The following is a 15299-nucleotide window of genomic DNA, read 5'->3' on the forward strand; positions in this document are numbered from 1 at the left end:
CCTCCTTGATGGTGGCGGGGAAAAGGGCAACGTGACTACGTCTCTTTAGCCACTCTATGTCGTTGTGGCATTTGAAGTTGCGGACCGCTGTGGTGACGCAACCGCTGCTCTGAGCTTGAGTAGCATGGGTGAGCTGGTGTCAATGGCATCCTAAAAAAAGGAACCCGTGGAGCCTGAGATAACTGTTGTGTGGCCTCTGATAACTTCTTTCTCTTTTCTCGTAGTTCAGAAATGTTGGGGCCAAAGAGATGTCCCGGTACAATTGGTAGTTCCCTCAATGTCTTCTTACAATCTTCAGGTAACCTTGCCTGAGCAAGCTATACCTGGCGTTGTGCTGTTAGAAGGGTCGCCAACAGTGACTAAAGTTCTTGTGTCACATGAGCTACCGTCAGCAGGGCAGTCTGTAAGAACTGAGGTGCAGAGGGGTCAATATTTGCTGACTCCAATGTGGTGTTACAAGCAAGCAGTAGTTGGCAAATAGAACCTTCAAATTTGAAAAGAACCTATTTAATGAATCATTCACTGGTTCTGAATCAAAACGAATGAACAAAACCGAAATGATAGAACACAAACTTTTCATTGTCAGAAAAGTAGCATTTGTCGAGTGCTAACACCAGGTCCCTTATTAATAAATTAAAAGATACAGAAAATATGGATGTTACAACATCACTTCGCTATTTGTTACAACCATGCATCACTGATTAGTTGTTTATATTGTGAAGTTACTTTTTATTTACATTTAGGATTCATAAACTGACCATTGATGACGTAAAGCCAGAGGATGAGGGTGACTACACCTTTGTTCCTGAGGGCTATGCCTTCAATCTCTCTGCCAAGCTCAACTTTTTAGGTACATCCTTTTAATTATTACTGAAGAATGTGAGTTTAAACTGCTCTTAAAAAAAAAAAAAAAGAATAAAAATCTGTGCCATTGTTTTTGAAATTATTGTGTTTTATCTTTACAGAGGTCAAGATTGACTTTGTGCCTCGCCAAGGTAAAAATAAAAACAGCATTGATATAATTTATAATCATGATGTGTTTCTGGTAACTACATTAAACCATAGACATTGAAATGAAAGAAAGTAACCCTTTTTTGGAACACTTAATTTTTTAGAAATGTGTCAACATTTTTTTTAAAGATCCTCCCAAGATTCATTTGGACTGCATGGGCCGCACTGCTGAGTCCACAATCTTGGTTGTGGCTGGAAACAAACTGCGACTAGATGTACCAATTACTGGAGATCCTGCCCCCACTGTGGTTTGGACAAAAGGAGAAAAGGTAAAAACGATTCATTAAATTTGTCTGGTATCGATTTCTAACAATCTCTGTCTGAGCGAATAGGTCTGAGCTGTGTTTCCCAAAAGCATTGTAAGCCTAAGTAGATTGTAGAAACCATTGGCAGTAAAGATCTGTAAGATCTGCTTGAAAAATGCAGCACTGTCAAAAACGGCAGAATACCCAAGCCTACACTAAACTTTTCCTTTAGAATGATATTTAGTTAGAAAATCATTTTTTGAGGACAAATTATGTTTCTGAATTCACCTGCAGTTTGTGGTATGCTTTATATGTGTACTGTAATTCTTTATGATTTGCCATGTTGTCCTACAAATGTAACAGGAGATCCATCATCTGGGCTTCAAAAGCCTTGACAGGTAGGTACTGTAACATCTCCCAGCCATAACCAGAAAGTCTCGAGGCTCACTGGGACTGGGAGTTTTGTGCTGAGATGGAAGGTTGACAGTTCAGTTTCTAACACGTAACCTCTGACCTGGTTGCCATGGCTTCACAGCTTCTGCTCTGCTCATGTAGGGTAGCTTTAAGGAGGGAGAGTCGCGACCTGAACCAAGGCATACATGGACAGTGAAGAATGGTGAAGTGAGTTTGGGCCTTAATAATCCCCAAATGCTTGTACACTGCACATAATCATGCGTCTTATATGCTTCTTGCTTTGGCTGTGATGTTATTGACTTATGTTGCATGATTTTGCAGTCTTGATCAATTTATCCAGGGTCACACTCCATATATATATATATATATATATATATATATATATATATATATACGTTAAGTATTGCTTTTTTAATATATTTTAGTGATTGAAATGGTTAAAATTTGATAAAGCTTTTTTTTTCTTTTTTTTCTTCTCCACTTTAACTGTGGTTTGTCTTTTCCTGGGTAAAAAGGAAACAAGCTGCTATAACACTAACACAAGCATCACTTTGACAAACAAATCATCTTACTTTTGAGATCTTGACAGTTATGAAGCAAGTTTTTTCACACATACCACACACAACTCTGTAGAATACTGTGTCTACAAGGTGAGTGAATTTTTTTTAAATCTAAAGTTCGTAAAGTATAAAGTTTAAAAATAAAAGGTAAGCACCATCCATTCATAGGGGGTATTTAACAGGTAACGTATATTATCTGATATTTCAGGTATTTGTGGTCTCTATGGGTGTTTTGGCATTTCCAAGTTTTATATTAGATCTTCCTCTGTGATCTATTCCTGATTGCCTGAATTCAGAGTTTAATTTGAAGGCCTGTGATTGATCCAGATTGATTTTTAACATTTTTAACAAGTGGTTTTGATTGGTTGTTCAGGTGCTGACAGACTCAGATGGGCGTGTCCATGTGGAGAGTACCAAAGGCCATTGTATCTTTACCATTGAGGGGGCGGAGCGTCAGGATGAGGGCGTGTACTCTGTCATTGTACGCAATCCTGCTGGAGAGGATACAGCTGACATTAATGTCAAAGTTGTTGGTAAGCTTCTTTAAACCACATTACGATGGTTACGTTTCACAGCTGTTCTCTGGGAGGCTGAAGTTATGCCTTGATTTTATTATAGGCTATGTTTCAACACTCTCAGTACTGTACACTTCACTTCAGAACTGCACTAAAATATAATGCATCAAAAGGCCACAAACTAAACTGTCCACATCTTTTTCTGTCTGTTTATTATCACTCTGTGTGTGTTGCCTTCAGGAGGTTTGCAGTATTCAAATGTATATAAGAGAGCTGCCATTTGAGAGCAAAATGCCTTTGATGTAGCTGTATATTAGCTGTACAGAAGAAACGGTGTGACTAAGCTTTTGATCTTTTACAGATGTGCCAGACCCACCTGAAGCTCCCAGAATCCTTAGTGTTGGTGAAGATTCATGCGTAGTTCAGTGGGATCCCCCACTCTTTGATGGTGGCCAGCCAGTCATAGGTGACTTAATAATAATAGTACACAGTATTACTACAGAGCTTTCTATAGCTTTACTAAGTAGTTCATATTCTATTAAGTAAATCTTGTTGACCTCACATGTTCCTAAAAACTATAAATAAATTTTACTCAACCACTAACTTAACACAAACTTCATCAGACTTGAAGTTAAGTGAAGGAGCCTACATATTATGAAAAAACAACCTAATGAAAAATAACCTATAATATTGCTGAAAATCCCCTTTTAAATGTGCACTGAAGAGGAAATGCATGATGATAACAATGTGCTCTTAATGTCTTTAGGTTACGTTCTTGAAAGGAAGAAGAAAAAGAGCTATAGATGGATGAGACTCAATTTTGATCCTTTTAAAGAGACCACATATGAAGCCAAGAGAATGATTGAGGGTGTACCCTACGAAATGCGTGTTTACGCAGTAAATGCCATCGGCATGTCACGCCCCAGTGCTGCCTCTCAGCCATTTGTGCCAGTTGGTGAGTTCCACTGCTTTGATTTATAACTTTGCTTACATATTAAGAACTTGTTTGTTTCCCCTGCATTTCTTTAAGCCTCTGTTGCAGATATTTAATTTTAATATGCAGTGGCTAATCAGGAGGATAGCATATGCTGAATGCCAGTTTTTATGTATTCCATCCACTGCTTTCATTATGATATACTGTGATTCAATATTGCTATTTTTGGAAAGATCCAAGATCTGCTTGTCAAGTAAAGGGATATTTTAACAAAACTAAACAAAACAAAACAAAAATAACATCATTCTTTAATCACCCCTCATGTCGTTCTTCTGCGGTATTCAGTTTCAGTTCCCATTGCATTCCATTTCATATCTTCTTTAATGTTCTACAGAAGAAAGTAAGTCAACATCATGAATGTCATGAGGGTGAGTAAATGATGGCAGAATTTTCACTTTTGGATGAACCATCCCTTAAGAGCTGCTGTTCTTCTCCAGAGACATAGAGCTATTAAGCCACATCTTTTCATATTATTGGTACAATTAACAGGCTGTGTTATTTTAAAGTGGTCTGAAAAGGTCCTTTCCAGTTTAAACAATAGACAAGTTAATGAAGCATTCATTTTTTGCTCATCTTTAACATAATCTTATAGTGAGCTGCATTAAAAGCATTGCTATCTGTATATACAGTGGATTAGGAAACTATCCATGGCATCCTTCTCTATAAATAATGGCATGTTAGCACTTTGCAAAGCTGTATCTACTGCATTGTCAAAACAGAGGGGGGGCAGGACAGTGCACTTCCTTTGTTACTTGCCTGTCACCGTCACTGTGCCCAGAGAAGACTACAGCAGGTGTTACAGAAAGGACAGACACTTTTCAGGAGGCTCTACTTGTAAAACTCACCAGACTGAAGTAATCCAGAGACAGAATGACCAAACCGATGCTCCCCAAGACTGCTGAGAAGAAGCCAGCTGAGGCACCGCCGGCTGAAGCACCACTGGCCGAGCCAGTGCCCGATGTCCCAGCAGAAACCAAAGAGCCAGAGCCAGAAGCACCACCTCCACAAGAACCTGCACAAGAGGCCAGTGCTGAAGCTCCTGCACCTCCAGCTGAGGAGGCAACTCCTGCTCCTCCTGAAGATCCAGCTTCTCCAGCAGAAGCAGCACCACCGGGAGAGGAAGGGGCACCATCTGCAGAAGCACCTCCAGAGGAAACTGCCCCCCCACCAGAGCCGGAACCAGAGCCTAAACCTGTTGGCAGTAGGCGTCTATTTCTTAAAATTTTTTGTGGAGATTATTAATCTTCAGGGATACCACTCTCCGTGACATCTTTATATATCTTTTTACGGCTGTCTTGATGCATCATTGTCATTAATTTATTTCAAGAATACGGCATAGAGTAGCATTAAAACCTAAACCAGTTGTATAATGCCTGTCCACATGGGTATTGTATTGTAAGCTTGTGTAATGATATGCTTTTGAGATAGTAGTCTCAATTGAAACAAGTAAAGGCTTGGGCCCAGAAACAGTATTACTTTCATCATGATTTAACAAGCAGGTTGTGTGAATGGTTGCATTCAAAGATATTGTTACATCAGTGAAATGTTGTGGGCAAAAAATTTTCATTGTCAGTAGTGTAGCAATGTATAAAGCACATTTCACAATGAAGTCACTTGTGGTGTTCTGCTGGTTGCGTCAAGTTGCATCTTGAACCTGATGCAAAATCCATGTGGGCCAATCTTTTACTCTCATTCCCAATTGCAAATTCCTGTTGAAATGACTAGGCCTAGACTTTACCAAGAAAATTTGCAGAAGGATGGTAAATGTGAATGTATGTATAAGCATACATGAATAAGCATACCAAAGCAAAAGCTTGATCATTTTGCTCTGTTTATTTCTATTGGCCTCATATTTAGAGTGGTTGTTTGCATGTCAGTTTATTGAATCATTTTTCCACTCTAGATAACTCTTGGCTAGATATGAATAGATGTTCTTGGATTTGCTGCAAGTTCACAGTCTTCATAAATACACAGCTTGACCTGAGCATGTCATTGGCACTTAAATATGGCACAAACATTTTAGACTGGAGCTTGCTTACAAATCACAGCAGACAGCATGTATATCTTCAGGAGGCCCATATCACCACTACCCTAAGTTAAACTCAGACTCATTCAAGCAATGTTGGTTATTCTTGTCAGTAATGGAAGGCTTTGCATGAAAGGTAGTCGCAAAGGTAAGTGGAGATGAACGTCACACAACTGAGGTTGCTTCCATAGTTTCCATGGCTGCTTAGTTTAGTGACAACACTATGCTCTTCTCACATTCATTAGTGGAACTTTACTGGAGACCACAGTGACAAGACCAAGCAAATCCAGCTATGTATTAAAAGTCTCCAGTACTATCTCTGTCTTTGATTGCTTAGTAACAGTATATAAGTGTAATACAGCAAATGTTGCACTCAAAATACATCATACACACACAAGGGTTTTCCTTGCTGTCAGTTGACAAAGCTACTCCTTAGTACATCATCATTTCAGGTGCAAAAGTCCTAACCAGTTTATTGGCTAACGTGATAATGGAAAGACAGATAAGAGTGACACATGGTACATGATTGTTTCACTCCAGCTGCCAGTACAAAGGAAATGGTACTTGGCCAAATCTTTATGCAAGAACATAGTTTCTTTTGACTGAAACACATACTCATTTGTATCAACTTCCTGTCCACAGCTCCGACCAGTGAGCCCACTGGCCTGTGTGTGGATGACATCAGCGATACCACCATCTCTCTGAAATGGAGGCCTCCAGAGAGGATAGGCTCAGCTGAACTCGAAGGCTATGGGGTTGAGTACTGCAAAGAAGGCTGTAAGCATGAGATGGTTAAAAAATGTATATGTGTGACAGAATTTCTGTAAATGTGTTTATAATGAGAATACACTAGTTTTAAAAAAGTTTGGTGTCAGTAGATTTTTAAATAGATTTTGTCGCTTATTTTCACCAAGGCTGCATTTATCAAAAATCAGAAATATGGTGAAATTCTGGTGAATTTCACCATATTTATGGTGAAGTTATATTAATATTATACAAATTTATGGTGAAGTTATTTTAATTCAATTTAAAATAACTGTTTTCTATTTAAAAAAAAAAAAACATTCCTGTGATGGCAAAGCTGAATTTTCTGCAGCCATTAATCTTCAGTCTTCAGCATCACTGAAGAAATGATCCTTCAGAAATCATTCTGTTTTTTCATAATCCTTTGATGAAAATAAAGTACAGCATTTATTTAAAATTTTAATTGTATTAACAATGTAATTTTTTTGATCAATTTAACACATCCTTGTTAAATAAAAGTATAAGTTTCCTTGCATTGACCCCAGCCTTTTTGAGCGGTAGTATAGCTTCATAAATTAAGGTGTAAAACATATCTTTTTTTTTACCGCATCAGAGTACTATTCAGAATAAATTCTCAATGCTCTGTGTTTGAAACCTTTATTTCATCTCTGTAGCTGATGAATGGATTCCTGCATTTCCGAGTCTCACAGAAAGTACCTCTGTGATCGTCTGTGACCTGCCAACTGGAGAGAAGATGCAGTTCCGCGTGAGGGCTTATAACATGGCTGGCCCAAGCCTTCCTGCCACATTGCAACAAGCAGTCACCATCCGTGAAATCATGCGTGAGTTACACAAAGAATGATCTTAAAATGTTATGATAGCACATTTAAGGTCAACATTTTAGAGTGATGGGGTTTTGCACAATGTGGACTGCTAGAGGTTCATATATATCAGCCTTTTGTCTATTGTGTTTAGAGACACTATATGTTAATGCCTCTTGCTACAGATAAGTCTACCTGATAATAGAATGAAACTAAGCTTATAAATGCTAATGTTCAGGCAAATGAGCTTTATTTTTTAAGTGAAGATCCATCTATTGCATCGCATTACAGTTCACTGTTGGGAAGGAAATGAGATAGGAAACGAGATGTGGTAAGACAGGCTATTATATTATAAGATGCAGGGCCACCATGTGAATCACTTGCATTTTGTTATTGCAGAGCGACCCAAAATCTGGCTCCCCCGTAACCTCCGCCAGACACTCATCAAGAAAGTAGGAGAAACAATTAACCTGGTAATCCCCTTCCAGGTGAGAAAAGTCATCCTTAAGATTGGTTTTGAAACGTGCACATCCCTAACAAAATTATGCTGCGGAACATGTGACTAATCCATTCAAACAATTTAGATTTGCATGAAAAGATCCAGCGAAGTTCTGTATTGCTGTATCCAGCAGTATTATTTATCACAATGTGAAACCATTGGCTGTCCTCCTTTGATGCAGACTTTGACCTCCAACAGTTTCCATCAGATAGAGCTTCAGTGTTTGGCTAGACTGTAACTTCTCCACTTGTTTGTTTACAGAACCCAGTTTGTGAAACATAGATCTTCATCCTCTCACTCTATAAATACTCTGAGCTCTATGGCTGAAATTCAATGAGAGAGGCTGCATACAGATGGTAGTCAATGACACAAGTCTGAACGGCATCTGTAACACTCCTGTAGTGCCCAAACCCACAATTTTATGGATTTGTCTGTATTTCTTTATATGTTTGTTTATATCTATCTATCTATCTATCTATCTATCTACCGGTCTGTGTCTCTATATTTATCTATCTATCTATCTATCTATCTATCTATCTATCTATCTATCTATCTATCTATCTATCTATCTATCTCACTCATAAAAGTACTTTTTCTTTGTTTCTTGTTAGTAATATAGTTAGTGAACACTGAGATGTCTTGACTCATTCTTCACCCCCCTAACTTTTAAGGTAAACCACGACCTCAAGTGACCTGGACAAAGAACGACGAGCTTCTGGACCCTAAGCAGGTCAGCATACGAAACAGCGACACTGATACCATCCTCTTCATCAGGAAATCTGAGAGAAAGGATTCTGGGAAGTATGAAGTTCAAGTGCAAATTGAGAATGTGCAGGACAGGGCCAGTGTGAATATACAGATTGTTGGTGAGTTACTAGGACCTGTTTGACAGCACATACTGTAAATTTAACCTGTATTGTCGACTACATTTGACACAATTACACAAGAATAACATTCACAGTTTGGAGTACAGGAAAATGTTATCTTATTTACAGTACAAGTGTGTTTGATTGTATCAGTGAAATTTTGTTGTTTTCTACTGTAAGACCTGCCAGGCCCACCCCAAAATTTAAAGGTGATAGATGTTTGGGGCTTCAATGTTGCCCTGGAGTGGAAACCACCCAAGGATAATGGCAACTGTGAAATCACAGGCTACACCATCCAGAAGGCTGATAAGAAAACCATGGTAAACCCAAACATACAAATTTGTGTTTTTGCTAAAATGTTTTTTTTTTATTTTTTTTTGATAATTTCTTTAACAGAGTCATACTGTACATATGAACTTTTAGAGTACATACAGTATGTCAAGTACTGTTAGTAATCAAACTCAGATTGAGAGAAAGAGTTAGTGGGTTCGTAAGCCTCACCGTGCCTGCCATTGTCTATCTAAAGCAGCTAAGCTTGTGATCACTGTAATTGGGTAATGTATGTACACTATTCATCAGTGGCACAGCGGTGCAGGGAGACTATGAGTTTATAGCTTCTCTTGTGACATACAGTTGGCCAGTGGCACTGAATTGTGGTCCAGGGGAACAGCATCCAGAACATCCAGTACCCAAAGCTCCAAAATGACCCTTGCCACACACCAAACTAGAGCACCTGTGCCCCCTTCGGTGCAAGCATGCTGTAATCTTAGCCCACGGCCTTGCCCTGATTTAAGTGCTGTCATTATAGTGCTCTCTTTACCCCTTTGTACTCTTGAGCCACTAAGGTTAGCGGCTAAATAAAAAGCACCCGGTTTGGGTTTCACCTCACATTGTTACTAGAGCTAGTCTATTCCTCTCCCTGTGTCCAGAGCAGCAGGCAGGAAGACACCGGATTATCAGGTTTCACAGGACAATCTCAATCAGAAATCGGAGATGCTCTGCTGCTAAATATAAAAGCACTTTAGGCTGCAGGCTTTGGGGCACATTCATGGGCAGGCCATTTACCTGCTTCAACATCTACTGCTCCCACGAACATACTGTAGTGATGACACTTCGGCTTAATACATGTGCTAAGCAATCCTGCAGTGTTTTCCGCATTGTCTATAACAATGGACAATGATTTTACAGTGGTATAGTCAGAAACCTGAGAACCACACTACAATGTTTTAGATTAGCAAGGATAAGTAGTGACATAGCTCCCACATACTGTTTGCTGGTGACCACATGACAAAGTGGGTGGTTCACGATGAACATGCAGTGTTTTATACACATTTTTATAGTTACACTGGAAAAACTGAGGAAACGAATAAATAAATATTATAATGAATTTAGTGAGGCTGGTTTATGCTTAAAAATCTCATGCAATTTTGCCTTTCAGGTAAAATTATTGTTCTTCATGTTCAGACATTTTTTTATGCCTATATATTTTTAAATTAACTAACACATGGCCTATATTATATTTACAACCAGCGCAATAAAAAACATGAAACTTGTCCAATGCAATCCCCACCCCACAATAATTACAATAAATAATGAGTGTGATTTAAAAAACATCATCAAAAACTTTTTTAAATACACTACCATTCAGTGTTTGATGTTGGTAAGATTTTTTTTTTATTATTATTTTAGTCACTTATGCTATACAGTTATTTAAGCAAAAATACAGAAAAACAGTCATAATGTCAAACATTATTACAGTTTAAAAAATTACTCTTTACTATTTAAATATATATTAAAATGTAGTTTATTTCTGTGATGGCAAGAATGAATCTTCAGCAGCCATTGCTCCAGTTTTCAGTGTCACATGATCTTTCATTTCATATTAAATGTTTTTACTTTAAATATTGATCAATTTGATGCATCCTGCTGAACCAAAATATTAATGTCTTTCTAAAACTATGGTATGTATATATAAAATGTTATTTTATGGATATTTTAAAATGTTCATATAACACATATATTTTGTCAGTTTAAAATGTGCCTGACAGTGTGGTACACAATATATGACTAGGTTTGTGTGATTTTTCTCTTCTTTGCAGGACTGGTACACAGTGTATGAGCAGTATCGGCGCACTAACTGTGTGGTCTCAGACCTGATCATGGGGAATGAGTACATGTTTCGTGTGTATGCCATGAATATGGTGGTTCTGAGCCCAGAGCCTTGCCTCTCCAAAGACAGTGCCTACATCCAGAAAACAGGTGATGGTTTGTGTCCAGATACTAGATTGTCATGCCTGCTCACTGGTATGCAGTGTAGATAGCAAGAACACTTCTGGAAGTATGAAGTGGTTATGCTGTCAGTATTTAAAGTTTTTCTAATTCCCATGTGGCTCTGGTTTTCTTTACAGGCATTGTATACAAGCCTCCTTCCTACAAAGAGCATGATTTCTCTGAGGCCCCCAAGTTCACACATCCTCTTGTGAGTCGCTCAGTTATTGCTGGATACAATGCTACACTCAGCTGCTCCGTAAGAGGCATCCCAAAGGTAAGCACATGTGACCTCATTCATCAAAGCTCATGCACTATACTATAGGTCCAAATATATGAAACACCAAAACATCAGTCATTTTTCCTTCTTCAGCATTTCTAGAGAATAAAAGTCTAAATTGTAAGATAAAAAAGATCACAGTTATAGGGATAGTTCACATAACAATAAAAATGTTGTTCCAAAGCCGTAAGACACCCTCATGTCGTTCCAAACCTGTAAGACACAAACACAAATTAAGAAATTTTGATGAAATCTGAGAGCTTTCTGACCCTCCATAGAAAGCAATGGAACTACCATGTTCAGGGCCCAGAAACCTAGTAAGGGCATCATTAAAATAGTCCATGTGACATCAGTGGTTCATCCATAATTTTATGAAGCTAGGAAACACAGAACACTTTTGTTCATTGCACACAAAAAGTATTCTCGTAGCTTCATAAAATAAGGTTGAACCACTGATGTCACATGATGTAACGAAGCCCTTACTACGTTTTGGGCCTTGAACATGAAATGTACTCATGTCCTTACTACCTTTCAGGGCCTTGAATGTGTCACTTACATTGCTGTCTATGCAGGGTCAAAAAGCTCATGGATTTCATTAAAAAAATCGAAATTTGTGTTTTGAAAATGAACAAAGGTCTTACGGTTTGGAACAACATGATGGTGAGTAATTAATGACAGAATTTTCATTCTTGGGTGAACTATCCCTTTAAGTAAGCTTCCATACTTTCCACTATGCTGAGGATTGTAACTGTAGGCTTTTGGTCTCATTCAGACACAAGAGCATCAGCGAGGTCACTGATGGGGTCTGCTTCACAGTCAGCATTCCAATTCATCCCAAAGGTCCTCACTTTGCTCATAGGGGTATTGTCATGCTGAAACAGAAAAGGTCCAAACAGCTGGCACTTTTAAGAGTCCAGATTAGTCTATTTTTGAGCAGTTTTTGTGCATTTAAAAAAATTAAATAAAAATCGTATCACCCTGCTCATGAAATATTTAATGGCTTAATATATTACAAGCTAGTATCTTAACCCAGATATTAACAGGCTCTGAGGAAAAAAATAGTAAATTTTTAAATCCATCTCATTCTTTTGTGCAGCCTAAAATCACATGGTACAAAAACAAGATGGACATTACAAATGAGGCCAAGTACCGTATGTTCAGCAATCAGGGTGTGCTGACTCTGGAGATCCGTAAGCCGTGTCCGTTTGATGGAGGTGTGTACATGTGTAAGGCGGTCAACGACAGCGGAGAAGACATAATAGAATGCAAACTGGAAGTTCGCTGTAAGTACATGCCTCTAACTCAAAAGCTACCTAGAAATTTGCATAGTAACAGTTGATGATAAAATTCAGTGTTAAATACCATATACTGAAGACAAAATTTGATTTGTCTATTCATTGCATGCTCAAGATACATTTCTTGTTACTATCATGTTGAAAACAGTTGTGCTGCTTAAAGGGATGGTTAACCCCAAAATGAACATTCTGTTCTTTTAAAGAAAAATCAGATTTTTAAGAATGTTGGTAAGAAAACAGTTGCTGGTCTCCATTTACTTCTATAGAATTTTTTTCTATACTATGAAAGTCAATGGGTACCAGCAACTGTTTGCTTAGTCATGATTTTTAAAATTATTTTTTGTGTTCAACTGAAAAAATAAACTTGACAAAAATTTTATATTTGAGTCAACCATGCCTTTAAATGTTGTATGAGGGACCATAATCAATGGCGTCCTATGAATGAAACTTACCTGAATGACCACTGAACGTAAGAGAACACTCTTATGTTATGATAAAATGAAAGATATATGCTGAGACATATAGATCAGAATCCATCCATGCTTCTGTCCGTATTAACATTTATTATTAACTCCTGAAATGAGTAAAAGAAAAAAAAGTCAAGAATTATACTTTTACTTCAAACAAAACAAAGAAACATGGATAGCATGTCTTGGCATAAACTGTTGGATTCGACCTAAAGGTGTGTCTGCAGTTAAAAATGGATCCATCCAGTGATTCTGCAGTGTCACACTTTAATACTTCCTCCTTACTTCCCGTTTCCCTCCACATTCAGCTAAACAGTAAGCTCAGGTTTGCTCTGTGTGAAATGTGTCCAAGGTAAGCATGACAGTGCCCCATGTGTTGTCATCACACCCACACTGCCTGTACTTTCTCTAACAAAGCATTCCACTGTCTCAAGTCCAGCATGTCTGGGTGCTTCTCAATACTGAAATCGATTGAACTCTGCAATCATGAAGGGCAAATCAATTCTCTAAAAGCATTGTGAGGAGAGGGGAAGCTTTCAGAGGAGCAAGGATGCACATCCTATGAAGAAGTTTGCAATTTTCAGTCTGTTACTTTTAGTTTAGTTAATACTTTAATTCCTTCTTGCATCTTTCCCTTGTGTCTTGTGAGCTTAGACTCCAGGAAAGGATGTGAGAAAAAGACACAAGGATGGAGAGTTGACAAAATGAGATGCACCCTTGGTCTCTGAGCCACCAGATACTGACAGAACTAATATTAGTTTTGCACACAAGTTTAAAGCACTCTATTATTCAAAAAATTGGGGGTCAGTAGGATTTTTCATAATTTGAAAGACATCTTTATAAATGTGAAATTTTATTATAATCTAAAATAATTGATTATATTTTAATAGATTTTAAAATGTAATTAAATGTCATTAATTAAAATGTAATTTGTTCATGTGTTGGCAAAGCTGAATTTAGCAGCACGTGATCGTTAAGAAATCATTCCTTTATGCTGATTTGGTTCTCAATAAATATTTTTTATTATTATCAATGTTAAAAACACTTGTCCTGCTTAATATTTTTGTGGTAAATTTTTTTTTTTTTTTGATTCTTTAAATATTTTTACTATCACTTTTGATCAGTTTAATGCATCCTTGTTGAATAATAATTGTTAAAGTATGCATTTCTTACAGAGAAAAAAGCCTTTGAATGGTAGTGTATATCTAAACTATTTCAGCAGGTGCACTTATTAATATTTGTAATCCTGTATGATATAACATAGGATATTTGGGATTATCCACTTCTATCTAAATGTTTTTAAAGAATAAATAATTTCAAATTAACATAAAATGTGATATTCACAACTCAAAGTTGCATATGACCAAAATTAACAAAATGGGCTTATCCGTTTCAAAAGTGTAGCTTTGAAATGCATGCCGGTTTGTTGTAGGTCACTCAGATGTATAATGAATTATTTTGAACTTCACTGAAGGTAACTTTAGATAATTCTACAGTAGTAGCCTTTTTTCCCCTTTGTAAATGCAGGATGTAATCTAATAATGGTTCTTTCACTTCATCGCAGCTCAAGTCACAAAAGAAGACATCAAGAAATGAGAGAGACGTAATGGGTTTGGAGAAACTGTGACACTTGTCCTCTTTCTGTCTTCTCTCCTGAAACCGATCCCATGACATGTCCGTGATCAAATGACAGCGCAAAGAAATCTATCAGTGGTTTTCTTCATTTGCTTGTGCTCCCCATTTCTCACTCACATCCCATGGTCTGTGTTTAAGGTGTGATGTGCTTTTCTTTATTGCTTGTGTTTATTTCATTTCATTTCATGTTGTATTTAAGATCTATGCTGTGGGGTCTAGTAACTCAGTATTTTCCTTCAACATGTGATGCTATGCAAAACATGCTAAATAAAGCTAAGAGTTTTGTTGATGCTTATTGTCTGGTTTCCATTTAAAGCAGTACATATAACTCTTTTGCACCCACATTTTAGGGAGTTGGTTTATCCCAACACACAAATATTATTTCCATTCTATGGTTGCATTTCTCTCCTAATTTCGAGAGATTTCTTAGAACTAGGACACGTCAAAATGCGTCACTCATGCAGACGCAGTTGATCACCTGAGAAACCACAGTCACACTGAGAGTGGCAGACAGGTGTCTCCAAGTTTCCATACATCACGATGACGCACCTTTCTGTCTATACCAGTGATGGCACGGCTACCAAATGCATTCTTTAGGCACTCACTTGGTCCAAAGTATGTCCCAGCATCAGCTGGCTACTGGTATTAATGTAACAAAG

The 15299-nt window shown here is 37.7% G+C and overlaps 1 protein-coding gene across 10 annotated transcripts in view; it reads left to right on the forward strand.

Moving 5' to 3' along the window:
• LOC109102750 (myosin-binding protein C, cardiac-type-like) overlaps positions 1-14929 on the forward strand; it is a 32179-nt gene extending 17250 nt beyond the window's left edge. For 5 of the 10 annotated variants that reach the window (XM_042727679.1, XM_042727670.1, XM_042727672.1 and 2 more), the window contains 16 exons: positions 744-850; positions 966-995; positions 1141-1280; positions 1812-1877; positions 2604-2763; positions 3107-3211; positions 3512-3700; positions 6408-6542; positions 7184-7351; positions 7730-7818; positions 8500-8695; positions 8876-9015; positions 10795-10954; positions 11104-11240; positions 12340-12526; positions 14570-14929. In XM_042727679.1, coding sequence (XP_042583613.1) covers positions 744-850; positions 966-995; positions 1141-1280; positions 1812-1877; positions 2604-2763; positions 3107-3211; positions 3512-3700; positions 6408-6542; positions 7184-7351; positions 7730-7818; positions 8500-8695; positions 8876-9015; positions 10795-10954; positions 11104-11240; positions 12340-12526; positions 14570-14601 — 2041 coding nt within the window. In that variant the 3' untranslated portion in view covers positions 14602-14929. Of the gene's footprint in view, positions 1-743; positions 851-965; positions 996-1140; positions 1281-1811; positions 1878-2603; positions 2764-3106; positions 3212-3511; positions 3701-6407; positions 6543-7183; positions 7352-7729; positions 7819-8090; positions 8238-8499; positions 8696-8875; positions 9016-10794; positions 10955-11103; positions 11241-12015; positions 12084-12339; positions 12527-13313; positions 13358-14569 lie in introns of those variants that run through there. The other 5 variants (XM_042727675.1, XM_042727677.1, XM_042727671.1 and 2 more) reach the window with 4 other exon arrangements.
• The last annotated feature ends 370 nt before the right edge of the window (positions 14930-15299 follow it).

The sequence above is a fragment of the Cyprinus carpio genome, chromosome B7 (assembly GCF_018340385.1).
Source record: "Cyprinus carpio isolate SPL01 chromosome B7, ASM1834038v1, whole genome shotgun sequence".
Classification (NCBI taxonomy): Eukaryota; Metazoa; Chordata; class Actinopteri; order Cypriniformes; family Cyprinidae; genus Cyprinus; species Cyprinus carpio.